This window comes from Equus przewalskii, chromosome 1, assembly GCF_037783145.1.
Source record: "Equus przewalskii isolate Varuska chromosome 1, EquPr2, whole genome shotgun sequence".
Lineage (NCBI taxonomy): Eukaryota > Metazoa > Chordata > Mammalia > Perissodactyla > Equidae > Equus > Equus przewalskii.
This window is the reverse complement of record NC_091831.1, coordinates 36,658,982-36,686,360: the sequence shown is the minus strand read 5'-3', so window position 1 is coordinate 36,686,360 and position 27,379 is coordinate 36,658,982. Positions and strand designations below refer to the sequence as shown.

Sequence of the window (27,379 nt, the reverse complement as noted above, 5' to 3'; positions counted from 1 at the left end):
ACACAATCCTTAGGGCTTCAAGTTGCCAAACATGACCAAGTCTCCCTATAGCTCTGTACTTCTCTGTTTAGATCACTACAGTCATGCGCTACATAATGATGTTTTGGTCAGCAACAGACCACATATACGACGGTGGTCCCATAAGATCAGTACCATACAGCCTAGGTGTGCAGCAGGCTATACCATTTAGGTTTGCAGAAATACACTTTATGACGTTTGCACAATAACAAAATCCCCTAACAACACATTTCTCAGAACACATCCCTATTGTTAAGCAATGCATGTCTGTATTTAGAATTTAGACATTCACCTACCAATAAATAATGTTATCAAGCTCATTTTGAACATCTCACCCTGTATTTCATCCTTGTCAGATCATCTCCTTTGGTTACAAACATCCAGCACATCAATGTCCTACTCACAATGCCTTCCTTTTCATCTGTTTGTCTCAAGGCAGCTCCAAAAAGCAACCAAACTGTTCAGAGTCAACAGGGCAACCTAGTGGCCAGCTCAGGAAACTACTTGACCAAAAACCCCTTGCTGTCATTTGTTCTCTTTCCCATAAAGCACATGGCTCAGCCTCCCCACCCCTCTATTTCCTTTTTCCTCGTTTCAATACTCTTCAAACTCCTACCTAAGCTCCTCAGGAAAAAGTCTCCATTTTTCTCTCCCTAATCCTACAATCCTTTCAATCTACATGAATGAGAAAAACAATACATACTGCAGAACCATCAGGACTGCTCTCCCCAACAAGTAGCAGCATCCCGGCTCTTCTGACAGCCAGGATGAGTCAGCTGAACCTAGGTCTGCTGACATGCAGCTGCAACAGCTCAGCTGTAGTGGTAATAAACTCAGACCCACCCCAGCTGTCAGCAATTCTATTTTAAGCATCACAGACCTCACAGAATGACTGGAGTGCCCCACAGTATCACAAATAAACTAGTTTGTGGTTTGTGAGGCATCTTTATCTTTTCCATGGTGTAAGGAGTTATTTTATTATTAACCACCAAAACTAACAGCCACAACAGCAATAATTGCGGTTTGGACTCTTCAAAGTACATTCATATTTAGTATCTCATTTCAACCTAATTTTTACCACATCGCTCCCTAACAAACAGGTCAGCCAATTTCCAGCAGTTTAGATGCTACTATTACTCTCAGTGCTGCCCTCCACCCAATGGAGAGGAGAAGGAGGCGCCCTCCCTGTATCTTCTGGGGAAAGTGGCTAGAAAGGAACCTAATAGCTGATCAGAGTTGTTGGCCTTGGAAAGATTTCTGTACCCTGGGCAGCTCTGGGGGCTCCAGTCAGAACTCCATTGGGCCTCAAAGCAAAAAGCTGCAACTCTCACACACAGACTATTCCTCCCATTCCTTAGACACAAGCAGATCACAGGCTTCAGAGAGCCTTGTCAAAATAGCCAGGATTCTTCCTAGACAGGGAGCCAAAAGTAACCCTAGGAAATTCTCTCGTGGCCTTCCAGGATGCCCCAGGACCAGGAAACAGTCCAGGTACGAAAAGGAAACCCCTGCCATCTGCACCAAGCTGCCTGATGTGCAGAAACTGCACGCTTACAGCCCGCTTTGGGACCGTCAGTTACTGCTGAACAATTCAAACAGCATTCCGTATACTGTTTCATAAGGGTACACAGTACAAAAATAAAGCATGCATAAACTGTGCCCTGAAAACGGTGATGTATATCCTTACTCTATGCTTGACTTAATAAAGCCATTATCAATTAAATTTTATGACTAATACCCACACATAACTGGAAGATTCAAGGGAATACCTTCCTCCTAAAGGCTGGTGACTTTCCTGACTCCCTCAGGAACATCTGACCACTTTGCCCTTTGAGCCCCCCTCCCACAACTACTTCCTATAACACTTCTATCATAGCACCTGTGACTCCTTACTTCACTTACTATTCACATGTCTCTTTCCCTCCACTGGACTTCAGGGTCCTCTAAGGCTAAGACCATATGTCTGCACAGGTCCCAACTGCCCAGCACAGTGCCCAATCCCTAGCGAGTGCTCTGTGCTCATCAGTGTTCTGGTGAATTAATAAAGGTTTTCCTGAGGGGCAGACACTGCAAGATGCCTAGCAGCTGCCCTCCAACCTGAAAGCCATCTTCCAGGGGCATGGAAATACAGTGTGTCTGGTCACCAGTGGGTGCTCCAGGGTTGGGCCTAATCAGAGCAAATTTCTGATGCCACCAGGTGATCCACTCAGTGATCAGAATTACCTACTGCTCATCATCACTAATGATGTTTTCATATTACTTAGAAAGTGTAAGCATCATAGATGATTCCCTTTTGAAAGAAAGAAGAAACCAGCACTTTTGAGCACCTACACTGCACCACTGTGCCAGGCATTTTACACACACTCTCACACTTAAACTCACCGTAACCATTATGCTACCTTACTTTAGAGACAAGAAAACTAAGGCTCAGAAGAGTGAAGTCAACTCGGGACTGAAACCTAGGTTTATCTGACCGAAAGTCTATATATATTCTTTCCACTATCTGACGTCATGAGGCTGCAAGGATCTCATCCTCCAGGTTACTGGCTACCAGTCGTGCTTCCTAACAGTCTCCCGGACAAGTCAAAATGCATGTTTATTTGTGAGTGATTAACCTCTCTCTTCTTTCCAAACCCATTCCGCCCATTTTCAGTGCATTAAGAAATAACCAATAGATTCTTCTTAAACCTACTAACAAAACTAACAGAAAAGCTCAAGAAAATGATTTAGCAGTGAAACTGGCACTATATTCAACTACTTTAATTGCCAGGTTCATAGCCTCAGGCAATCGTGCTCTGCAGCCAGACAATTTTGTCCAATGTCTACATAAATGTGTATTTTCAGCTCCATGGTACTAGGACAAGGATGTTGTTACTGGCATGCTGATCACTAAAACTCTTGAGAGGAATGTACACATCAAAGTTCAAATTACCTAAGTTTTTCCTGGGAAGAAGCCTATTCTTTGAGTGAGCTTCATGGAATACTAATTCCACCAGAATCTTCACAAGTATAATTCCCAAAGAGGTATACAATATGCTGAATTAAACAATATTACACAAATTTATTTACTGCAAAACTTCTCAGAACCTTAATATATCAATGTTTCCCAAATATTTTTGGCTATGTAACCTTTAATTAAAGGAGAAAATCAATATAAAATGCACAAAGAAATGGATAGAAAATGCTCAATAAATGACTCCTATTATTACAAGCAAAGCTTTTGTTGATGGTCCTCTCAAGAGACTTGTGTTTTATGGGACAAGTGTTCTTCAGAATACACTTTGGAAAACACTGACTATGATCCCTTAGGGGAAGGGTATTGGCTTATTTCATCCACTCGACACCATATGGTACATTGGAAGTGCAGCATCTTTTAGACCTCCCTAAAAGGAATAACAGCTTCCAAGCGCTCAAACACTAAGAAACTCTGGACCCATTTGCAAATTCACAGACTTAGGGGGAAAAAATAGAATTTATTATGAACAGGAAGTACTTTTCTCATTTTAGAGGAGGAATTCCTTCTTTGGAGAAATTCCTATGATGACAGGTGTCCAAACCACGAATTTAGATCATGGAATCAAAGAACAAATAAATAAATCAACAAGATCAGAAGTGCTGAAGATTTCCAAGGTGAGATATGACAAAACCAGATTTGACCGACCCAAGATAAAATTACAGTATTATTTTAGGAGGTATTAGGTGAAGAATGAAAAAGTCTGAATAAATATACCACAAATCCAAGGAGTCAGGCCATCAATCAAGATGCCCTATAAAACATAGCCCCCTATTTTTCTCAATTTAATTTCTCTCTACCCCCTTTCATATATTTGTGCTCCATCTAACCCACCTAAATGTTCTTCATTCATACTGCACAATTTCTCATTTCTGTGTTCATACTGTTGCCTTTCTCTGAAATGTCTATTTCTCTACCCCTCCACACCTCCACCCCTCTCCTGGCCAATCTCCAAACTCTCTTCATCCTCCAAGGTCTAGTTCAAATGACACTTCACCCAAGAAGCTTTCTTTCATCACTCCAGGTGTATATAAACTCTCCAAAGTACTTAGTCTATATCTCATCTTCATTGTATTTGTTATTTTTCTTAATTTGACAAATACTTGAAAACCTTTTATGTGCAGTCTCTATAAGATCTGTGTATTTATATACTTGTTTTATCTACTCATTACACTATTAACTTTTTGAACACAGGATTTTATGTGCGATTCATAGTAAGTTCTAATTCATAGTAACCAGTACAATGCCTTGCCCACAGTAGGCATTCAACGGTGGTTTGAAGGAAGGAAAGAAGAGAGGCACACTGTTTAAAAAGATAGGTGTATATGGACTGGAGACAGCTATAATAGCTGGTATGATTTGCTATAGATGGCATAGTGATCAGAGAAGGCTTCAGGAAAGAGATAACATGTGAGAGGGGTCTTAAAATAAGGGTAGGTAGGAATTAGAAACTGAGATGGCAGAGGAAATAGTTCAGTTGATTGGAACATGGGGTTCAGAAGGAAAGCAGAAAAACGTAAGGTTGGAAAAACATTTGATGTCAGGCTAGAAGATCTTAAATTCCAGGCAAAGGATCTGGACTCTTTTTGTAACTAAAGAGGAGTGATTAAAACTGCTAGAGATTCCATTGATATATAAATGGGGGTAGCAAAGACCAGAATGATGGACAGATTGGACAGAATTAAAAATTAAAGAATTAAACCAGCCTCTATTTCCAGCTTCCTTGCTCCCAAAATTTTTTCAATTTTTGTTTTTCAAATTTTAAGTGGATGATCATGTTACCTGAGCAATAACCTAATGAACTGAGCTTATAAGCACACTTCAGTTTGGTAAAACAATTTTTAAATATACAGCAAAATCAATTTGTCATATTTCAGGACCTTTATAAATTGTGATTGTGCTATAAATCATAAGGAGAAGGAGTAGGAAACTTTTCTAATACTCCTTTCAAGGTGTTTGCTATCCCATATCTCTGGCCAAAGTGTTATAGAAGGTAAGAACCATAAACATCTCCTTCCTTACCTCCTTTTCAAGGTTACTCTTCTTCAGCTGCTAAATCTGTTAGACTCTCTTAAGTTTCCTCTTCTATCAGTTTGCTGTCTTAAAACTTCAGGTTCAGTCTATTTATATATTCAAAAAGTGGAGTCACCCTAATAAGACGGACCACTGTCACTACGTCTGTCCACTTCACTGGAAGCCTGGACAAAGACACAGCTATCCTCTGGGATGCCTTGGACTATGAACTACGCAACTCCTCTTGCTGGAGGAGGAAAAAATATCACAGATCTAGAAGATTTACAATGGCTCCTGCTCTTGCCAATTTGTCTTCCCATTGTTTGGGACTGAGGTCTCAATTAACCAGGCTATAAATACAGTTTCTTTTGCCATATTTCAGGATCAGATCTATACGTAGAATAGTCTGAGTGGAGCCATTTAATGAAAGGTAATCACTGACCAAAAATATCTCCCTAACACTACCTAAAATTCACTAATTAGGGATTTGTTTAAGTTAAAAAACAAACATGATCATAGAAAGGATAAGTGAGGGGAACTTTCTACCAGGCTCTGGATTAGGAAAACAATCTGATTAACCTAATCCACCCAAAGGGAGTGGGGGTTTGATTTGGGGTAAGGGGTAAGGGAGAAGAACAAAAGATAGAAAATCTGAGTTCATTTTAGAACATGATGTATTTCCAAGGAGAAACCCACGGAGGATCAAAGAGAGCTAAACAACAGAATGAGGGCACTAGGATCCTGAAAGGCAGCCAAGCTAAGAAGCAGAATAAATGAGAAAGAGCCACAGTTCAGAAGGTTTGGTGAACAAGCTTCAAGGGTTGACTTTACCTTGAGCTATTGCCAAGGTCCTCATTTACTCCCAAAGGTTCAACCCAGCTCTCACTTTCTGTGGGAGACTCCAAAATGAGGCAGGATGTACCACAACCTGGATAGGGTAGTGCGGCCAAATGAGGCTGGGAACGGCAGATGTGGAACTGAAGCCAAGAAAGAGGTTTCAGAAATGGAGCCCAAAGAGCTGGAACCCCAAACAGGATCCAGTTCATTAGAACTACAGGTATTTGGGGACTTTTATGTTTCCCATCCAAAGTTTTATTCAAATTGTTTATGCTGGAAATTATGAGTATGACTGGGTCAAAGAAATATGTGATCAGCAGCCACCATTCAGAATTCACCAAGCTCCAATAAAACTGCTTCCCTTGAGCTCAGAAAACGAAAACTGCAATAAGGCAGAAATTTGTAAAAACACAAACAATGAAAGTTAGTTTCCCTATAGACATTTCCAAAACAGATAATTACACTAATTATTTTCAGAAGTCCTTCAAGTCAAGGGTAAGAGATTTGTTTAGAGTGAAAACACTCAACAGTGTTGGTGTGGCCTCCATACCACCTCCATCTGCAACCACAACTGCTCACTCTCCTCTCAAAAGATGTCCAGTCCTGGTGAGTGCTTACCTGACAAGGCATATTATCCTCCTACTCAAACAGAGCCAGTGACATGACCCTTCCAAGGTACATGAGCCCCACTGCTTATCTCCTGTCTCCTCCCCTCAATTCGACAGCTTCTTAATCCACTATGGGCAGAACCATCTCAATGTGTGCCTCTACTCCTCTGCCTTTTTATATATATAAATATATTTCCAATCCTCTCCTACAGTGCATGAACAATCCCACCATAACCCTTCCTGGCTCACTCCCACTCCCCTTCTACTGATGTGCCAGTGGTAGAGGCTCTCTGGAAGTTAACCATTTACTTCTCAGACATCAGACCCTGCCAAATTGGGTTCAGTCTTTCTAATCTCACACTATTCCAAAGAGATTTAGAGAAGTTATTTCAGCTTTCTTATTACTCAGATAAAACACTGCACACTCCCATTCTAGTCAGTCCCCACATCTCCCTCATAACACGCAGCCTCTCCACACTGTTTAAATTAAGACCAAACTTAACAAAATTTCCCTACTCTTTTTTCCCCACCTACTGCTTCCTACTGTTTTCCCCTCCTCTACAACTATCCTATCCAATGCTGTTAACTGCTGTTAGAAAAATTTGGTAATGGCCCCAGAATTTGAAAATTACAGTGGCACCTTTATACTTGCTAAAATCTTTGCTGCTGCTTCTGCATCAATTATTCTACTAGGCCTCAATATCCCCATTCTTTAGTAACTCTCTCTTCTGCTTTACCCGCTGTAGTCTCCTCCTTATAGGTGGTCAAGTCCCAGAATCATTCCTTTGCAATCAATTGTAAAGCCTGTTCTAGAAGTCAGCATTCTTTCAACAGATGTTACCGTGTAGATAAGCTCTAACCTTGCTCTCCTGAATTGTATAGCACTATGTAGGACTAATATGTAGCACTATGTAGCACCATCCAGTTATGTCTGCACAAGTACCTGACCTCAGCAAATGCTTTCACATTCATTTTCCTCTTATCTGAGCCTTTCAACATCCAAGAGAGGAACCATTTTATAGATGAGGAAACCAAGATTCAGCAAGGACTAGGTAACTCATTCAGAGTCAAGTAAATATTTATATGCTGGAGTCAAGACTCAAACCGGGAACTTCTATGTCTGACCCCAAGTCTTTCCCCATGCACATTTCTGAGAATAAACCTAGCTGCCAAGCAAGCTCCACACCTCTGGTGTAAGTCTTACAGAGGATGCCTCAGGCCTCATTACAGACACTTGCCTTGGTCCCTTGGTCCACAACACTTTTTTATTCTGTTCCCTACTCCAAGCATCAAGTCTTGACACACAAACTCACCCCCGTCCCAACTTCCCATGGATCCTTACTTCTGCCATGTTAACCAAGCTCTTTTCTTCTATTCTGAACATAGTCTTGCCCCTTCTCCACTGATAACACCCTCTGCCAGGAGAAAAGAAGCAGTCTTCCTCTCTTATCCAGTGACTTACTCACTCACACTCTTTGGCTCAAATACCACAAACTCTGTATAAGTGTATGTGTATTTATGGTTTTGAGTCCATGTTCTCTGTCCTTCCCCTGTCCTACCCTGTTTAAAGGTATCCATTTTAGAGTGTAAGCTCCTGGCCCAGAAGGCTCTATTTAGCCAGCTGTGGTTACCACCCAGCACAATGCCTTGCATTCAAAGGCACATAAACATGGACAATTATGATCTTTTTTTAAAAAAAAAATAAATTACTCCTGTCCTTGGTCTGAAATAATGACAGAAACCAGCTGCCAAAACCACTAAGAGCATTATTTACTTCAATTCAGAGTCTCTGAATAGGAATTAGCTTAAAAGAGCTGTAAAGTGAAACACAAGGGCACATTTGTTTACGTGCAGTCTCAAAGGTATAAAACGAAATACTGAATAATTTGTTACTAGCTTCCCATCAACAACAGTCCAGCTCTACTGCATAGCAAGGTCACGCTGGGTAAGAGGATCCCAGTTACCAGCATTCCCATTAGAAAAAGGAGGCGATGAGCTATTCCAATTGTACATGTGCTCTGGAAAAGCAATAGTTAGCTGCATATTACTTACCGGTTTATCCTTGATGGTGGGGCTTGACACACACAGGTACAGTTTCCCATCTTCTTCTAGGCAGGCATCTATCAAAGCTTGTACTGAGCTCTCTTCCTGGAACAGCAGAAAGGCATAACCTTGGGGAGAACAAAAACAAAAAGGTGGGGGGAGGAATCAGTAAATTAAACTCAAAGTACCAATTAAAAATTTATCTATTGTTTCACTTTGGCAAATTCTTACTATAATCTAAGAACCTGAAGCAGGACACAGGGATGTAACAGCCACTGAGACCCTCATGTGCCAGCCATTGTATTAGATGCTCATAGATATTTACTCAGGGGAGCAAGTTCAGAAGACCTCTATAGAATTTCCACTAAATAGATCCAGTCATCTTTAATGAGACCAGGCAGACTCACCATTCTTGAACTACTGGCCAGGAAACAAGTAGCACCTGCCCTCCAACTTCCACCAAGCTTTAGGCTTGACACATGCTACAATATGGATGTACCTTGCAAACATAATGCTAAGTGAAAGAAGCCAGTCACAAAATACTACATATTGCATGAGTCCATTTATATGGAATGTCTGGAATAGGCAAAACTATAGAGACAAAAAATAGACTGGTGGTTGCCTAGGGCTGGAGGACTAGAGAGAATAGGCACAGGGTTTCTTTTTGGGATGACGAAAATTTTCTAAAATTGATTGTGGTGATGGTTGCATAACTCTGTGAACATACTGAAAACCACTGAACTGTACATTTTAAATAGGTGAAATGTATGGTATGTGAACTATATCTCAACAAAGGTTATCCAAAAAAAAAAAGCCCAACAATAGGCTAGTGTATTTTACATGTTACTTCTGATGATAATGCTGTTTCTCCAAGGATACTCTCCTGTCTCATGGCAGAGTACACGATGTATAAACATGGATGCTAACTGCAGGATTTCCACAGACACAGTCAGCTTTGTTCAGTTCAAAATCAGTAAGATTTATGGGCTAGCCTTGTGGTGTAATGGCTAAGTTCATGTGCTCCAACTTTGGCGGCCCAGGGTTCACAGGTTTGGATCCTGGGTGTGGACCTACACACAGCTTGTCAAGCCACGCTGTGGCGGCATCCCACACAAAAAATAGAGGAAGACTAGCACAGATGTTAGCTCAGGGACAATCTTCGTCAAGCACAAAGAGGAAGACTGGCACAGATGTTAGCTCAGGGACAATCTTCCTCCACACACACACACACACACACACACACACACACACACACAGAATCAGTAAGATTTACTGAGCAACTGTTAACAAGTGGGACACATTCTATACATTATGAGAAAACTGAAATGAGTGAGACTAGTTCCTGCTGTCAAGAGACTTATGTGGCAGAAGAAACAGACATTTAGACAATTAACTACTTGCTACAAAGCTGAGGGAGATAAGTGGGGACAAAAAGTGCCGTGGGAGCCCAGAGGAGCAAGGCATCTGACTCGAGAGAATCAGCAAAGACTTCAAAGAGGACAATACATGTTCAAAGGGCCAAATCTGGTGCTTGTTGCCACACTGGCACTCATGAATGGCAGCTGAGCAAAGGCCCATCTTGAGCTAGTGTAAGCCTGGTATTCAATTACTCAACCTCTCTACAAACCCTTTAGCTTTGCTAAATCTCTCAGCTGTCACCTCCACTCCTGGTCCTGGGTACTGACCTTAAAGGAAACCATCACCAATACGGTTCTCCCCTGGTGCACTGCATGCCAGAAAGATGTAAGTGGTGGAGAATAATAAGAACCCTCATATTCAGAAGATTCTCACCCATTAAACAAAGATGTTAATCGACTGGCCTAGAAGCAAAGCTCTCTGGAGTCCTGGACAGCACATAATGACAGTGGCAGAGGATAATAAATAACGGGTACTCTTTTTTTATCCTTTGTCCCAATTCCTCATCTACTACAGAGCATCTAGGCAAACAGAGCAGGAAAAAGATCAACCACTACCCAGCACACTGAGTGACCAATGCAACAGGCAAAAGCCAACACACACAGGGGAAAAGACCAAGCCCACAGGAGTGGGGATGTAGCTGCAAGAGGGAGGTTGCCTATGTGGCAGGACCCAGAGCTGTTTCCTGGACTTTTGCTCCCAGGCTGGATGGGTCAGAGGATTCAGCAGATGTCCAGGCAAGAAAAATAAAACCTAACTGTAAAACTAGAAAAGATAATACATCATTTCTTCATATTCTCTCTTTTACAAACAGTATCAAACTATCACTAAGCCCTAGGGAATCTATTAAAAATTCTGTGTTTTCTTTTAATGTGAGAACATTAACTGCACTTGCCAAAGAGAATATTAGAGATGAATGGGTTAAAAAATGCAAATATCACCAAGAGGAAGTCTTAGCATATCCTCTCAAACCTCCTTGCTCACCAAGTTAAATCCTGGTACAGATCTTCCAAAAAGATCCTAAGAGGCATACTGGATATCTTGTTCTTGGAGAGGACCCTGTCTGGGTACATTGTGCACAGGCACATAAAACGGCCTGGGGATGGGCGTGCTCAGTGAGCTGGAGCTTTCTCCAGCTCCTTGCCTCTGAAAGGCCACCAGGCTGACTGTACCCTTCCTGCACATTGCTGCCCACCCTCTGCAATCTTCTGCATCAAATCCCAAACTGGGTTCGACTTGGGCATCAGAGGGTAGGGAGGGAGTCTCCACATAGTAGCTGAGTAGCTACCACAGAAGCACAGAGATTTTCACTCAGGCCTATCTCACAGCCAAAAATGCTAACATTGGCAGTAGACAGAGTAAAAACAACTGGGATTCACAAGTAAAAGCCTGCTACAAATACTATTACCAAGAAAAATATCTACAAACAACTTCTTATCCTTTGCCAGGGAATGGCACGTAATATTTTACGGTGACTCTTTACAACAAATGATCTTTTACAACAATCATCTCTACTCCCTGATCAGCAAGCTGCCACTTTCAGTAACGACAATATTCTCTTAGCACTACACACAAGGAGTGTGATTCAAGTCCAAGAACTTCCTTCAATCCTACTTCCTACTTTAGCCTTCCAACCAAAACAAAATCACCATAAACACCCAAAATCACTGAGGAAAACAACTTTATGATACCTTCACCTACTAAAATAACTTTGGATACCTCAAGGTCAACCAAACCCAGATGACAACAGAAATTAGAGTATTAAAAAAAATCAGGAAGGAAGAAGCCTTCAAACACATTTCCTTTTTGATCTTCAGAAATTTAAGGTCAAAGTAAACAATGTAGAAAAAGATCCCTTCAAGAATAACAAGGTCAATGTGAGATGGAAATTCAATCAATGATTTACTAAAAGGGAAATTCCACGTGGTACTATGAAAAGAGATCTAGACTAGGAATCAGAAGGTTTGGATTTGGGTCAAAGTTCTAACATTTACTAACTGTGTGGTAATAACAGCTAATAGCTAACATTTATTGAGTATCTACTATGCACCACTGTTCTAAATGCCTTAGGTATAATAACTCGTTTCATCTTCACATACACCCTGTGAGGTAAGCACTATTTTTATTCTGTTTTACAATTAAAGAAATCGCACAGAGTGATTAAGCAACTTGTTTGAGCTCACCCAGTAAGTGGAACCATGAACTTGAATATTACCTTAAAGTTTCTGAGCCTTACTTCGTTCTCTGTGAAATGAAGAAACTTAAATATTTGTCCTGATTATCTTACAGAGATGTAGGTTGTGAGATAATATATGTAAAGGTGCTTTGTAAACTAGGATATTAAGTGTCAATTTTTCTCTTACTGCATTTTCTGTTATTTATGTGATATGTAAAATTGAGTTTTGCATATGGTCTCATTATAAAGATTAGAGTTCAGATTAATGATATACACTTTCTACTTTGCATTTGCAAGCATTTGATGAATAAAGGGCAGTAATATAGAAACAAAAGAAAACCCTTAAAGTTATTTGAGTGACAGGCTGAATATTACTCTAAAAAAACAATAAAGTGACTGAATATTTGCTTTCATATATCATTAGCTATTTCCACCAGAAGAGATAATTATCAGATGTGGTATTATTTGCTGATTTTAATACATTCTTTAAATAAAAGCCTATTATACCTATAAATTGAGCTCCTCAAACTGTCACTATGATGCCAGGGTTTTAGTTTGAAAGGTATATAAAAGAAACTTGGCCAAAAATTTATACTCCCTCTGTTCTCCCTTGCCATCTGAGCCAGTAAGAGATAACAGGATTATAAAATTCCTCAAGTTTCAGAAATGGTGACCTTGTTTCCCAAGTACCTGAGGAGTATGTAGGGGTTTCAGAGATGCAGTGAGCTATGAGAGGCCCTCAACTCAGAGCTCCTCTGTGGGTAGAAATATGGGCTCTGAGGGGAGGAGTACGGACTCTTGGCATTGTCACCATCACAACCCTGGGTTATGGGCAGAATGGATGGCAGGAAATTGCTTGCTTTCCCACTGGTGCCAAATAGGTTGGGGGAAGGAGAGTAGAACAGTGAGGGATTTTTGGACAAGCCAGAACTGACCAATGCACTTCTCTGGGGTAAAGAGGAAAAGGAAGGTATGAGGTGGGGAAGACTTAATTGGGATAATTCCATTTTATTTGGCCAGATTTTTGAAGGGTAAAGTTAATTAAAAGATTTTTTTTCTCTTAATACCTTAGAACACATTAAGTATAACAAGCTCCAAAATGTTCTTGGCTATCTTTCAAAAACAAAGCTCCCTGAGCTCTTAAATAAATAATTTTTCACATTATAATTTTTTATACTTGATCTCTAGTACAAATATCACCACCAACTTCACCACCACAAGTACCAGTTACGAAGTGCTTACAATATGCCGGGTACTTTGCTAAGAATAAGCATTTTACATCTGTTAGCTCTTTTCATCCTCACAGTAATTCTATGAAGTAAATACAGTTGTTATGCTTATCACTTTACAGATGAGGAAACTGAAGCTCCAAGAGGTAAGGGCCACCTCAGATTAAAACCTAGATGTTAATTTGGAATTAAAACCTCAGTCAGCTTCCAGAGCCCTCATTCTTCAACTGTTAATTTATACTGTCTCATCTAAAAATGGTAAGATAAAACTTTCAATATCACTAGCAAATAAGGACTTACCTATTTATTATTTACTGTCACTTTAGTGACAGTGATCATTTGGCAGTGTTTCAGTAGCATGAAGTGGTTACCTGTGTTTTAGTGTTTAAGGTCTATGTAGACATATTTGCTCTAAAGCCCATAAAAATTATGTTAAGAAGAGTTGAAATGATGAATTTCAAAATAATCAGAAGTCTACATTTAGTTTTATTAAGGTCCAGCAAATTTTCATATTTAGTAAAGATGCTTACTGTTTTTCAATATACATTTAAGTTATATATTTAGAATGAAGGCTCTTGAGAGAGTTACAGAGCAGATCTCACTAAATTAAATCAGATTTTAATAAAATGAATATCACCATCATAGTAATAATCAACTTAAGCAAGACTCTTCAATGGATTCTAAAACCATTGGGTGAATTTGAGGAGAGAATACAAGATATTCATACTATGTTAAAGTACCACTTCACAGATTAACAGTATTCGCAAGGGGGAAAAAGGTACTCTACAACGGAGGAATCTGGCAGACAACACCTTAACCAAATTATCAAACTTAACATCACCAACAACAGGGCAAACTGCCATCAGGTGCCTCCTGCATGTGTCCTTCTCAGTGCAGCACATCATCTGTGTGGTCTTCCTGATAACAGTGTTTCACCTGAATCTCACTATGAGGGCACAACTAGATAATTCCAAATTAAGTGATACTCTATAAAACATCTGGCATGAACTCTTTAAATGACACAAAAGACAAAAACCTAGGAAAAACTGTCTAAATCAAAGGAGAGTAAAGAGAGATGACAACTACATGTAAGGCTAGACTTTCACTGGATCTTGGGTTAAAAAAAAAAGTCCTACAGGACATTACTAGAACAATCTGAATATTTCCTGTTCTCAGGAGACATCTGAAGCATTCAGAAGTGAGGGTTTGATATCTACAACTTAACTCTCAAATGATTCATCAAAAATATATGTGTGTGTATATACACACAGACAGAAAAAAGGAGAGAGAAAGCAAATGCCGCAAAATGCTAACAACTGGTGAATTTAGAGGAAAGCTATGTAAGTGTTCATTGAACTATTCTTACAACTTTTTTGTAGGTTTGAAATTTTTCAAAATAAAAATTTATTAAAGAAAAAATTAAAAACCACAAAGTCTTTCTGAAGAAGAGGGTAATATACACTCCCATTCTCTAAAGAGGTATGTGGTCTTTTGAAAGACCCAGTAGTTCTTAAAATCAACTAATGCTTTTAGTGATCAATATGTTTCAAGTATCAACTATAATGGGAAAATAATTCCAGCTTGTAGGGTTGTGCCTGAACCACCACTGCATTCATAAAACAGTGGCCTGACCAAGGGCTGGCTGGTTTCTGACTAAGTGAGATCAGCCCCAAGAGGAAGCCTCCAAGTCTGGACAGAGAGAGATCTCTCCCTGCACAGAATCCAGCCTCCCTGATTTCCTGTGACCTTCCTAGAGAAACCTGAAGGACACCTCTCCAGCTGGAGCTGCCTGAGTTCAGACTTTTTTTGGGCACACCAAGTCTGTTCCAAACATTCTCTCTGACCTTGGCTTTCAGGTCAGGGGACTTACCTGGTTTGCCTCAGGAGTCTTTGTCCTTGGATTCAATTTAATAGAACCAAAAATAGTTAGGAGGTACAAGATATGATGCTGGCAATGAAGCTACAAAGATGAATAAGCCTAGGAAGAACCCTGCCCTAAAAAAACTCAGCCTGTAAATAAATGACTAAGAAACAACATGAAAAGTGCTATGTTGGGGGTATGTCCTACAGAACACTGGTGAAAGACAGATGGAGCAGAGGTGTCCAAACATCAAGGAAAGCCACAAAGCAAAGGCCATATCTGAGCTAGAGGATAGTTACTCTTCTAGGAAGTAAGGGCATTCCAAGTTCAGGAAAGAGCACAGGCCAAGGCACAGAAGGGTCAAATGGTCAGCTCATTTGGAAAACAGTGAGTGAGTAGAGTTCACCAGTAGAGCATAGGATCCAGGGCAGGGGGTGAGAAGAGACCAAGATCTCTTCAACCCTTGGTCTGCTGCCTGGAGAACACTGTAGGTCTCTGAACTAGATTTGTTACTTATTTTGCTCTTGGATGAGAACATCTGACCTTCAAGATTTATTGAATACTGACTATGTGCCCTAGGCACTATGGGGAAATGCTGACAGAAGCAAGTCCTTGTTCTCAAGTAGTTTATAAGCTAGTACAAGAAGGTCCTGAAGAATAAATACAGAGAGAACTCTAACCTAGGAATAATGCATTAAGGACCCCCAAGAAGTGTTTCTTAAAACATATTTTTACAAGTTGGACTCCACAGAAGGAAGACAGATCTTTCAGTGAAGAAGTCATAAATAAAGAAATCAGGGAAGATTTTCTGTAGGTGGTGGTAGAGAAGCCAGACATTAAAGGTATGACACAGGTGGAAAAATGGAGGACATTCCAAGGGAAGGAGTTAGCCTAAGTTAAGATGTAGAGATGGCTCCTCAGGTACCACCCAAGTCCATAGATTCCTAAACATTCCCCTTGCATTCAGAACCAAACACATTTCTTTGACTACATTTAGGGCTGAAGGCTCAAACATTTTGGTACCAGACTGTTTCGTTTTCTATTACACTAGTAACTGTCTCTTTGTGGGCTCGTTGCTTGGCAGGCAAGGGGTTGGGCAAGGTGGAATGGATAAGAAAACAAGTCTGAAGGGTAGAACCACCTCAGAGTTGAAAATTAGCAATCTACTTCCTGTGTTCTTAGTAATGTCCTGCAGTCCAGGGCAGTGACCTGGGGCATTTGGGATTATAGTCTGCTTTGTTTATATAACCACACATTTCTTATATAAAGAGATCCTTGTGAAGTCTGCCAATCTGTCACTTCTAGTCACAGTCAGTTCTAACAAGCACCTGACCAAGAAAACTGAGACCAGCCTGGGGGTGAGGGAGGGAACTGGTCAAACTAGTTGGGCAGTTTTATTATTATGAAGCATTACATTTTCACCGGGGGAAGGACACTAATACTACTTAATACTTATTAAGCCTAAGTACTGTGTTGATGTGTATGTGCACTGTCTCACATAATCCTTTTAATAACCCAAGGAGCAGTATTAACTCAGATGAGTAAACTGAGGTTCAGAAACTAAATGACCTGCTCAGTGTGATATAACTAGTAACTGCTGGTATCCACATCTGAGTCCACAAATACCTAGCTCTTGCCCCATTGCTTATTGCTCTCCCTCATTCAACATCAGACAACTGGCAAATTCTACACTTTAACCCAGCAGATGCTTCCCTACAGATGAAGCTTTAGTCCAGCCCTGCTTGTACACTGCCTGAACTTTGACAATCTAATTTCTTCTTCTCCTTACACTTTAATACTCCTCTGGTAAAGTTTTTGTTTTGTTTTGTTTGCTGGGAAAGATTCATCATGAGTTAACATCTGTTGCCAATCTCCCTCTTTTGTTTTTCTTTTTCTCTCCCCAAAGCCCCAGTACATAGTTGTATATTCTAGTTGTAGGTCCTTCTAGTTCTTCTACATGTGCTGCCCCCACAGCATGGCTACTGACAGACAAGTGGTGTGGTTTCACACCTAGGAACTGACCCTGGGGTGCTGAAGCGGAGGTATGCCAAACTTTAACCACTGGGCCATCAGGACTGGCTCATCTGATGAGCTCTTAATGCTGCTGCCAATAGGTTTTCTCTGTGTCACCATTTCCCCCTCTCAAGACTAAGGCTATCCATATTATTTTGAAAGACAATCCAGATCTTTGCCCTCAGCTTTCACAGTTTTTCAACAGATCCTCTCAGCTTCCCATTCCAAACTCTTTCAACTGACATATCCTCTCTTGGTCTCACTTGCTCATGGCCTTAGCCCTACCCAATTCCTGTCAGCAAGTCCTGTCCCAAGCTACACCCTCTTCTAAAACATTCTCTCTGCCTCAGCCTGCCAAATTTGCACCTTCCATTTCAGTTCCCGAAATTTACTCTCTTCCAGAGAAAGTTTTCATCAGGGGTGGCTTTGGCTTCTCTAAACTAAACAAGCATCTCTCCCTTCCAAGCACTTCTGCCTGGGCAAAGCACAAGTACTGCTTAACAGAGTACAAGACATCTCTCATTTATGTGGCTGCTCAGGCCTTATCCTGTACACTCCTATTGCCTACTCCTTTCTCTAAGGTCCCTCAAACGACAAATGCTTTGAAATCAAAGACTAACTCTTATAATTCATCTTCAATACAATGTTGAAGAGATAGGTGTTTAATAAAACAGTTTAAACTGAGGGTGTGCTAAGCTTTTAAAAACAACAATAAGATACTGCTCCATCTGTCAAAATAGGACAAAACAAAACAAAAAGCCCACTCTTGCTGCTATGCAGTGCAGTTTTCATGTTTTTACAAGAAAATCCTTCCTGAGAATGAAAATTTCAATAGATTAAATATTAAAATATAGGATTCACTAAATAGGATGAGTACTATAAGCTAGGACCCGTGTTTTAAAAAAAAAGAAAAGGTAAAGCATTACTCAAAAGCTTACAAACTGCAAAAGGTTAAGTACAAGCTAAAACCATTTAGCTTCCCAACTTGATCAGTTTATGTAACTCAGAAGGTGGAAAAACTTAGAATCTGGGCCTAAAACAACATTGACTTATTTCCATTCAAGTTATGCTACAAGGGAAAAAAATGTGAGTTTGAAAACTTTCCTTTCCAAAGCCAGATTTAGACAAACTGAAGGAAAAAGAAATAGATGCCATGAATCCAGCCCACTGCAGCTTCACAAAGACCTATTTTTGTCCCTTTAGAGTCCTCTTTCCTGTTCTTCAAAGTTTCTTCTTAGCTTGTTGGCTCAAAGTCGACCTGAATCCCATGTGGCCTGGCTTATGTCAGGTTCACAAACCATGTTAGTATTGTATAAACTTCCACAACTGCATGATCTTGGTCACAAGAATCAGTAGTCAAGCCAGCCTGGCCACTGCAGAGGAAACACATGATTACCAGCAGTACAGCCACACTTTTATACACACTTTACTCAAGGTGGGTGGGCATCAGCAGAGTGCAAGGCATGGGTCACTTTTGCGTAAATCTGCATGCTTGTAACTGTTCCAGTTCACCTGGCTGTGCACCTGAACCCTGTAGCCCTGGACTGCCAGAGCTGAAGCTGGCTAAGCAAGTGGGCTGAGGAGGACAGCCTCCTCCATTCCACTGCCAGCACCAATGACTTCTGAACAGGCTTCGGAGCCACGCAGCCAATCTCCTGTCCAACATCTGCAGCTGGCTGCTGTCCTTGCCTTTGCCCCAGAGGACTCTGCCAACACTGGTAGTGCAGCTGTGTTCACTGCCCAGGAGAGGTCAGCTCCTCCCCCTGGCCCCAGCCCCAGGGGCCACAAGAAGTGAGATATTGGCAATATCAGGAGCAGCTGCTTAGCACAGAACCACGTATAGAAGGCTCAGGATGGGTAGACATTTTTTGTAACTCCAGTGACAGCAACTTTGGATTTAGGCTATTTTCACAGGAGGCAAACAGGGAGGTTTTGCTAAACATATCTAATATCAGCATAAAAGCTTGTTATACCCAACTTATCTTCCTAGATGCCAAATTCATGGCCCCAAGCTCAAGGAAGCACAAATGAACTGTTTCTTTATTAAGCAGTCAAGGATTCTAAGGCTACTACTGTTAGGATGCCCTATGTCACAGCTAGGTATTAAAAGATGAACTGGGCCAATCAGATTCCCTCTCTCTGGAATTCAAGTAGAAATAGGAAAATTTGCCACTGGAAGCGGAGAGAGGAGCACACATGCAGAGAAGAGTTGAGTCATGATAATGGTGGAACAATACAATGAAGAATTAACAGCTCCCACAATTCAAATACCTGCAGCCTGCCACCCCCTAGCAAAGTCTCCATGACACCTGGTTCTCTCACAGCTCCTATTTTTGGGCTTTCCTTGTTACTCATAACCACATCCCCAATCTGAGGTAGCACAAGAGAACCTCTGATTCTTGCAGTCAAAGAACTCAACTACAAAGTAGTGCACTCATGTCCAGAAATGATGTGGCATCACCCAAGAGGCAGAATCCCACGGTTAAGCTACAACTAAAGGGCAGCTCAGACCTGCAGCCTCAGCCTAAATCAGCTCTTAGAAATATCCCAGCTTTGTGAGTATGACCAACAGAACAGAAGAATTCAGGAAAAAGCCAAGGACCACTTTCATTTTTAAATAGCTGTGAAAGTGTACCATGGGTCATATATCTTAAGTTGCTACTTTTTATATAAAATTCAGCCTTATAAATAACAGCCTAATTTATCAGATTATACAGTTTAAACCTAACTTTCTTTCCCACAAATGATACATATTAGCAAAACAAATAAAAACTACTTTCTTTACAACTCACCAGGTAAAATAGTATAAACGATAGGTCTGCCAGGTCCAAATCTGTCTAACAAAGACTGTGTGCTGTTAGGAAAAGACACTTTACCTCTTAGAGTCTCAGTTTAAAACAAAGGTTGTACTAAAATGAGATGATCTTTAGGGAACTTTCCAGCTCTAAAATTTGGTGGACTCTACTTCCTGAGCAAGTATGGAACTCATCATTTGCAAAGATAAAAGTCATTCATTTAATAAATATCTGAGGGCCAGCCATTGAGACAGGTATCCAAGGTATTGGGTATAGAGCAGTGAGCAAAACATAAAAAATACCCTACACTTATAAAATTTACATTCCAATCTAGAAAACAGACAGAAAAACACATATAATTTCCTCAGGTTGTGGTAAGCACTTTGAAGAAAAATAAAATGAGAATTAAAAAAATAAAGTGAAGATAAGAGGGATAGAGAGCAAGAGGGTAGAGGGGCTGCTATTTTAGATAAGGAAGTCAGGAAAGATCCCTCTGTTAAAGGGACATTTGAGTAGAGGTCTGCCTAAGAGAAAAGACGAGCAGTCCATTCAGAAATCTGGGGAAGATGGTTTCAAACAAAAGGAAGTACTAAGGCCCTGAGATGCCTTAGCTGACCTCAAGGAATAGCAAAGAAGTCAGCATGGCCGGAGTGGGTACGAGAGAGAATAATAGGAGATGATGTCAAAGAACATCCAAGATTCAACAGACAAGACAGGGGAGGAAAAGATTTAAATGTTTCAAGTATGATTCACACCAACGTGGTTCCTGGCTTCTGTGGGGGTCCATTATATTCCAAACACACAGGCAAAAAGGTAAGTCTACAACTGCAATCTATCATTTATCTGACTTGGAACAAAGCAAAAACTGTGCTGCAGATGTCCAAATTAGCATAAATTTCATAAAGAAAATTGCTTTGGGAAGCCATGTGATATCAAATCCGGAGTCCTTAAGATTTTCCTTTCTTTTAACTCTGGTTAAGCTTCTGCAAATTTATCCTAAAGAAAATAATATGAAAGAAAAAGCCATATACAAGAATATATTAACAGAAGCATTATTTGGAACAGCCTAAATGATCAACAAGCAAGTAAATTACGGTGTAACAATAGGTTAAGCAGCCTCTTGAAAAATATGAAAATTATTTAAAACCATGGCAAAGGGGAAGGAGAATAGAAAATTATATCTCTGCTATTATTACAACCCCACAAAAAAAGATACCTATGAATAAAGATTGGAAGGAAACAGAAAAATGACGACGGGTTGGTTCTGCTGGGCAGGCAGGATTATTCTCATTGCTTATAAAATAATACTTGTTCACTGCAAATCAGATTGCTTTGTTCTGGTTTTACTACTTCATTACAATATTAAGGCCTAGAATTAAGATAACAATAGAAATTACTGTGATCCTATACTTCACAAGTGGGCCACACTCATCTCTAGTCCATGAAGGTCTTCTCAGTAACCTTGCAATATCTGATGGTGTTGACTATTCTTTCTGGAAGCTTCTTTCCTTAGTCTCCACAGCCACAGACATATTCCCAGTCTTTCACTCACCCACATCTCCACTGCCATGTCATCTTCTCCCTTCTGGTTCCTAACAAAAGTTACTTATTATCTGTTTTTCATTTACTTCTCCCTCCCCTCTACAAACATGACTCTTGTCAGAGACTGGGTACCTCCAACCCCAGTCTCTTTTCCCAAACTCCCTAACCACAATTCCACTGCCCATTAGGAATTTCCTCTCAGATCAGATGTGAGGACATACCAAACTGTACATGTCTTTAATCAAATCATCACTACACCAAACTAGTTTTCTCAGTTGACTCCTCTACATTCAATAGTGCCGTGAGTCTCATTCAATGGAAGGAATTTTAGCACAGCCCTGCCATCAAATCTACCACCATCATGATCTACCTTATCACTAAGAATGACTGGTCCTTTTCCCTCTCCATTCTAGTAATATCTCCATGTTAATATCTTAGGTCTTTGGGGTCCTTATTATTTCTATGAGCTGGATTACAGAAAATTCCTAAACAGTTTTTCTGACCGTGGCTAAAAAACTAAAACCAAATAAAAAAACCCAACCTCTTTCTTGCTTAAAAAAAAAAGAAGACTTCAATGATATCTGGGCACTATGAAAGTATTCTACACACATTTCTCATTTAATCCTCATAGGAAACTAGAAGTAGAAACTATTATTATTTCCATTTTGTGGATTAAAAAAAAGAGAGAGAGATTTAAGAAGATTAATAATTAGCCCAAGGATACAGAGGTGGCAAGTAGTGCAACAGGAATCCAACCCAGGCAGCTTGCTCCAGAGCCTGTACTCTAGATCAGTGGTTCCTTGGCCCAAGTCCTAGGCCTGGCAATCAGGCTACCACGTAACCTTGCCTTAATCAAAGCCTGCTGCCTAGCTCTGGGCCATTCTTATTCCCAGATAAGAATACTAGAGTGCAATATTTAAGAATCTTCGGCTCTGAGGTCAACCTGTTTAGGATCAAATCCCAGTCCTACCATTTAACACATGACTGGACAAATTACCCTCTTCTAAACCTGTTTCTTCCTCTATAAAATGGGAATGCTAAAGGTGCCTACTTTGTGGAGTTACGAAGATTAAATGAGACTAGGCATAGAAAATAGTAACCCATTGCCTGGCTCAGGGCAAGCCCTCGGTAAACGTTAGCTATCCTAATTATAATTCCAGCACCCTACAATTTCTGCCTATTCTTTTCCTGCCTAGCTTTGAAGATCAAGGTCTTGCACAGTCCACAGTAATCTGTTCCACCTCTGGATGCCTAGAATATTTTTTGCTCACTTCTCATTAACCATAAGTTGATCTGTATTTTAAGAAAAAAATAACAACATCATTCACAATACCTACCATATGCAGGGACTGTTTTAAGCACTCCACATGGATTTACTCATTTTAATCCTTATCACAACTTTATGATGTAGGTTCTATTATTATCCTTCTTTTGCAGGTGATGAAATGAAGGCACAGCAAGGTTAAACAGCATGCCTAAGGTCATACCACTAATAGGTGGGGGAGCCCGGCAAGTCTAGTTCCAGAATCCATGCTCTTAATGCTTCACATCTGTGTTTTCATGTCTCCTCTAAGAAACTGCAGCCTTCTCAAAAACAAGAAAGGTGTCTTCTCTAGATTCCCCACAAGGCCAAATACAGACTCTTCCCGAGACGAACATGTAACAAAGATTTGATGGATTCATATTCCCAATGCTATATGATCATGTGCACCAGGACCTAAGCCATCTGTTTGCATTTATTCTGTTCTCTTACCACCCCTTTTCAATAACTATCTTTAAATTACCTGCACCCAAGCTATTACAAACATAATGGTGTTGGTTAGTATTCTGTATGAACGTGCAATCTGGTTCATGCCCTAACATTTGGGAGAACCTCTCTTTCCAGCATTCACAATTTCAACTCTACTATTCCAAAACTAAAAAGCATGTGAATGCAATCTCAGGAAACTTCTCCTCAATATTTTGACTAGATTTGGATTTCTTCTCATCATCAAGAACTAAATGGAGAAAATACAAAGCAAGACTTTGCTTCAATTTTATCAGCAACTATTTTTCAAAAGTATCTTAAACTAATATTTCTACTTGACCAACTCCATCCTCCTTCCACTCCAAAGACAAACACCACACAAATACCTTCACGTCCACTCTCTCTGGAGGACTGGATCAATTTAGGGAAGAAAAAAATTTCCTACCTCTTCAAGGCTCTTTCTTTTGCATCATTTTCTCCCCCTTACAACATTCCAACCATACTTCCTTCATTTCTTCAAAGGTACTAAAGCCCTTTCACACTGTCTTTGCCATATGGTACTCCTCTGCTTGGAACTTGCTTCCCTACACTTTCTAGCTAATTCCTCAATTTTCAGGTCTGCTTAACTGTCATTTTCTCAGAGAAGGTCTCTCCATATCCCCAACTGTAATTGGTGTCCTCTTTTTAGGGTCTCTCACTGCATTCTCTATTTTTCCTTCACAGAATTATCACAGTTTGTAATTGTGTTTATTTTTGTGACCATCTGACTTATTTCTTATCTCCCCCACAGGACTATAAGTTCATGAGCTCTGAGACCAAATCATAAAGACACACATTCTGACTTTCATGCCTATCTACCATTTCCATGTTCTCAGTGGTGCTCTGGAGAACAATAAGCAATTATTTGCTTGCAGGCCATAGGCAAACTGATCCAGAGAACTCTGCATATTCTCAAATGGTTGATCAAATGCCTCAGTGGCCTTTGTCCTGGAGAGAGCCCCTGTCTCCACCACCTCCCACTCTGCTGGCTCAACAACATTTAAGGGGACAATTCATGTGCCTGGCCACTGTTTCTCTACATTGACTTTAAGCTCCCCACAGTCCACTGAAATGGTCATCGTTTTACAAACCCTACTCGATATTTGTATAGGTAAATCTGCTGGGTGGATGAATGGTTTTGTTTATTTCAATAGGCGTATACTTTCCGAGAAAAAGGCCAAATGGCTCAATAGAGGATGATTCACATATTCCTCTCTACTTACATACAAGCCTAAAACATAGAGCCAAACAAACTGTACCTGATGGTCAACCTGAGGTGACCTAAAGAAAAGTACAATCAGCAAGAGGGGCATTACCAAGAAGGCACAGACTTGAATTAAAATCTAAGGAATTTAAGGAAAAGTAGAAACAGCACAAGGGAGCATTATTAAGAGGTACAGAACAATTTGGGGTGAATTCCTTAGTTGTTCCCAACATTCAAAGCAATGGGCATGGATTCCCAAAGTTATTTCAATCTTGGAATAACATCAAATTTCTTTCGGTCCTCCCAAAATAGGTCAACCTTCGGACTTTAGCTGAGAGCAAAACACAACAGGAGCCAATAGTATAATAATAATTTCTCCTCCCTGACCCCAATCACCAGAAAGGCAATCTGCTCTCCGAGGATGCAAACCTGAGGACCAGAATTAGGAGATCTAGATTCTCTTCTTGGCCTGGCTCTCACTGGTCCATCTCAACACTTAACCTCAGCTGTGAACTAAGGGCACCACCTCTAATGTTTTATAGTTCTATGTTATAATGCTGTTATATAGGAGTGGTACCAAAAACCACGGAGTTCATAGAGCTGCTAAACTCTGTATTGCTCAAACCAACCCAAATGTTCTCTCTTCAATTCTGAGTAACAAATTTAAGTAGGATATTGTAAATGTGAGAATATATACAGAAAAGGTAGACAAGAAGAACGGTGATCCAAAAACCATTAGACATGAGGTATGACTAAGGGAAGTGAAAATATTTAGCTTAGAAAAAAGAAGACTGAAAGAGAAACTGATAGTCCTTTAAGTACCAAGAGATAGATGTCACAATGATGACATTTTGTTTTACATTATAGGACAAAATTGACCAATAGGTACAGATTGCCAGGAAGCATTTGACCCAACAGAAGAACAAAATTTAAGAATTAGGTCTGCAAACATATGGACTTCCTCTGAAATAAACTGCCTCCTTTGTTAGTAGATGTCCCAGAAGCTAAATGAGCAGTTCTCTGGGCTATTTTAGAGCAGGAATCAACAAATTTTCTGCAAAGGGACTTGAGGGCCACATATAGTCTCTGTTACATACTCTTCTTGTGTGTGTGATTTTACAACCCTTAAAAATATAAAAACTCTCCTTAGCTCACAGGCCATACAAAAACAGGTAGTGTGCTGACCCCTGTTCTAAAGGAGTGCTGCCAAATAGAAATATGAATCACATATGTTAATTTAAAATTTTCCAGTATCTACATTTTAAAAGGTAAAAAGAAACAGGTGAAGTTAATTTTAATATATTTTATTTAATCCTATACATCCAAAAGATTATCATTTTAACAGATAAAATCACTAAGAGATCTTTTATTTTTTTTAAACTGTTTTCAAAATCCAGTGTATATTTTACACTTACAGCATATCTCAATTCGAATTAGTCACATTTCAAGTGCTCATTAGCTACATGTGGCTAGTGGCTATCATACTGGACAGAGCAGTTCCAGAGAACTTGAGCATTCTATTGAAAAACAGAAGAAACGACCTTTCAATCAATGCCTATTTCTTTTTTCTTCTTCTTTTTCTCCCCAAAGCCCCCCAGTACATAGTTGTATATTTTAGTTGTGGGTCCTTCTAGTTGTGGCATGTGGGATGCCGCCTCAGTGTAGCCCAGTGAGAGTGCCATGTCCACACCCAGGATCCAAACCGGTGAAACCTGGGCCACCGGAGCAGAGCGCACAAACTTAACCACTTGGCCACGGGGCTGGGCCCCTCAATATCTATTTCTAATGATTCAAATCAATGAAAAAAAAAATGGAATAGTCAATAAGTGACTTTTGGAAGGACTGGCATGCTACCTGGAGAAATAAAGCGGGATCCCTTCTTGTGCCTTCTCCAATACAAATTCCAGACAGAAATTAGAAGCCAATATAAAAAAGTAAAATGAATTCAAGGGCCAGTAAAGAGAAAAAAAAAATGCCTATAAAAGGATGTTATTTTAACCATCAGATTGGCAATGAATAAGAAAGAGTCACTTCCCTAGACCTTCAATAAAACTGTTTTGTAAATCAGGTACTATTGGTGGGAACATAAAAGTGTATGATCTTCCTTAAGGGTAGCTTGGCATTCTGTATAAATATGCACCTTGCTTCTGGAAGTTCACCCTAAGAGGTAATTATAAAAGGGCAAAAAGATGAAGGCACAAGGATATTCACTGAAGCATGATTCATGAAAGCAACAGCTAAAAGCAACTTAAATGTCCACCAATAGGATTGATTAAATAAAATAAGGTCATTAATGACAATGTAGGTTTCTTATAGAAAGATATTGATATTGCTGGAGGGAAAAGGCAAGTTTTGTATAACATGTATAGTGTGATCCCATCTATGTAAAATTTAAAATTTCATATAAATGTCTATGTTCATAAAGAGATATCAGAAGGATATTTAATAAAATATATACAGTGATTATTTCTGATAGAGGTAGATTTGGGATAAGTTTCTTTGGACATGACCATATATATATGTTGATCTTTGTTTTCATTTTTTACAACCATCATCTGACACCTTTTATTCAAGAATCATTTTTACAGCGTTTTTGACATGATTATTTTTTTCAACTAGCACTCTTAGAAATATCTTTTATACATGTCATTTTACAGAGTTTGCTACATGCACCACAGTGTGGTGGACACATTCTTTCATTGAAATAACACTGTCTTGATTCACATGTGCAACTAGTGCTCTCAGGAACACCTTTTCATACATGTGACTTTACAAGAGTGCATTACATGCAGCACAGTGTGGTGAACTCATTCACTGAAATAACA

At 39.9% G+C, this 27,379-nt stretch overlaps 1 protein-coding gene across 24 annotated transcripts in view; it reads right to left on the bottom strand.

The window, feature by feature from the left end:
* The window catches only part of CPEB3 (cytoplasmic polyadenylation element binding protein 3), a 222,420-nt gene that overhangs the window by 81,385 nt on the left and 113,656 nt on the right, over positions 1-27,379 (bottom strand). For all 24 annotated transcript variants that reach the window (XM_070610193.1, XM_070610223.1, XM_070610286.1 and 21 more), the window contains one exon: positions 8,542-8,660. In XM_070610193.1, coding sequence (XP_070466294.1) covers positions 8,542-8,660 — 119 coding nt within the window. The remainder of the gene's footprint in view (positions 1-8,541; positions 8,661-27,379) is intronic.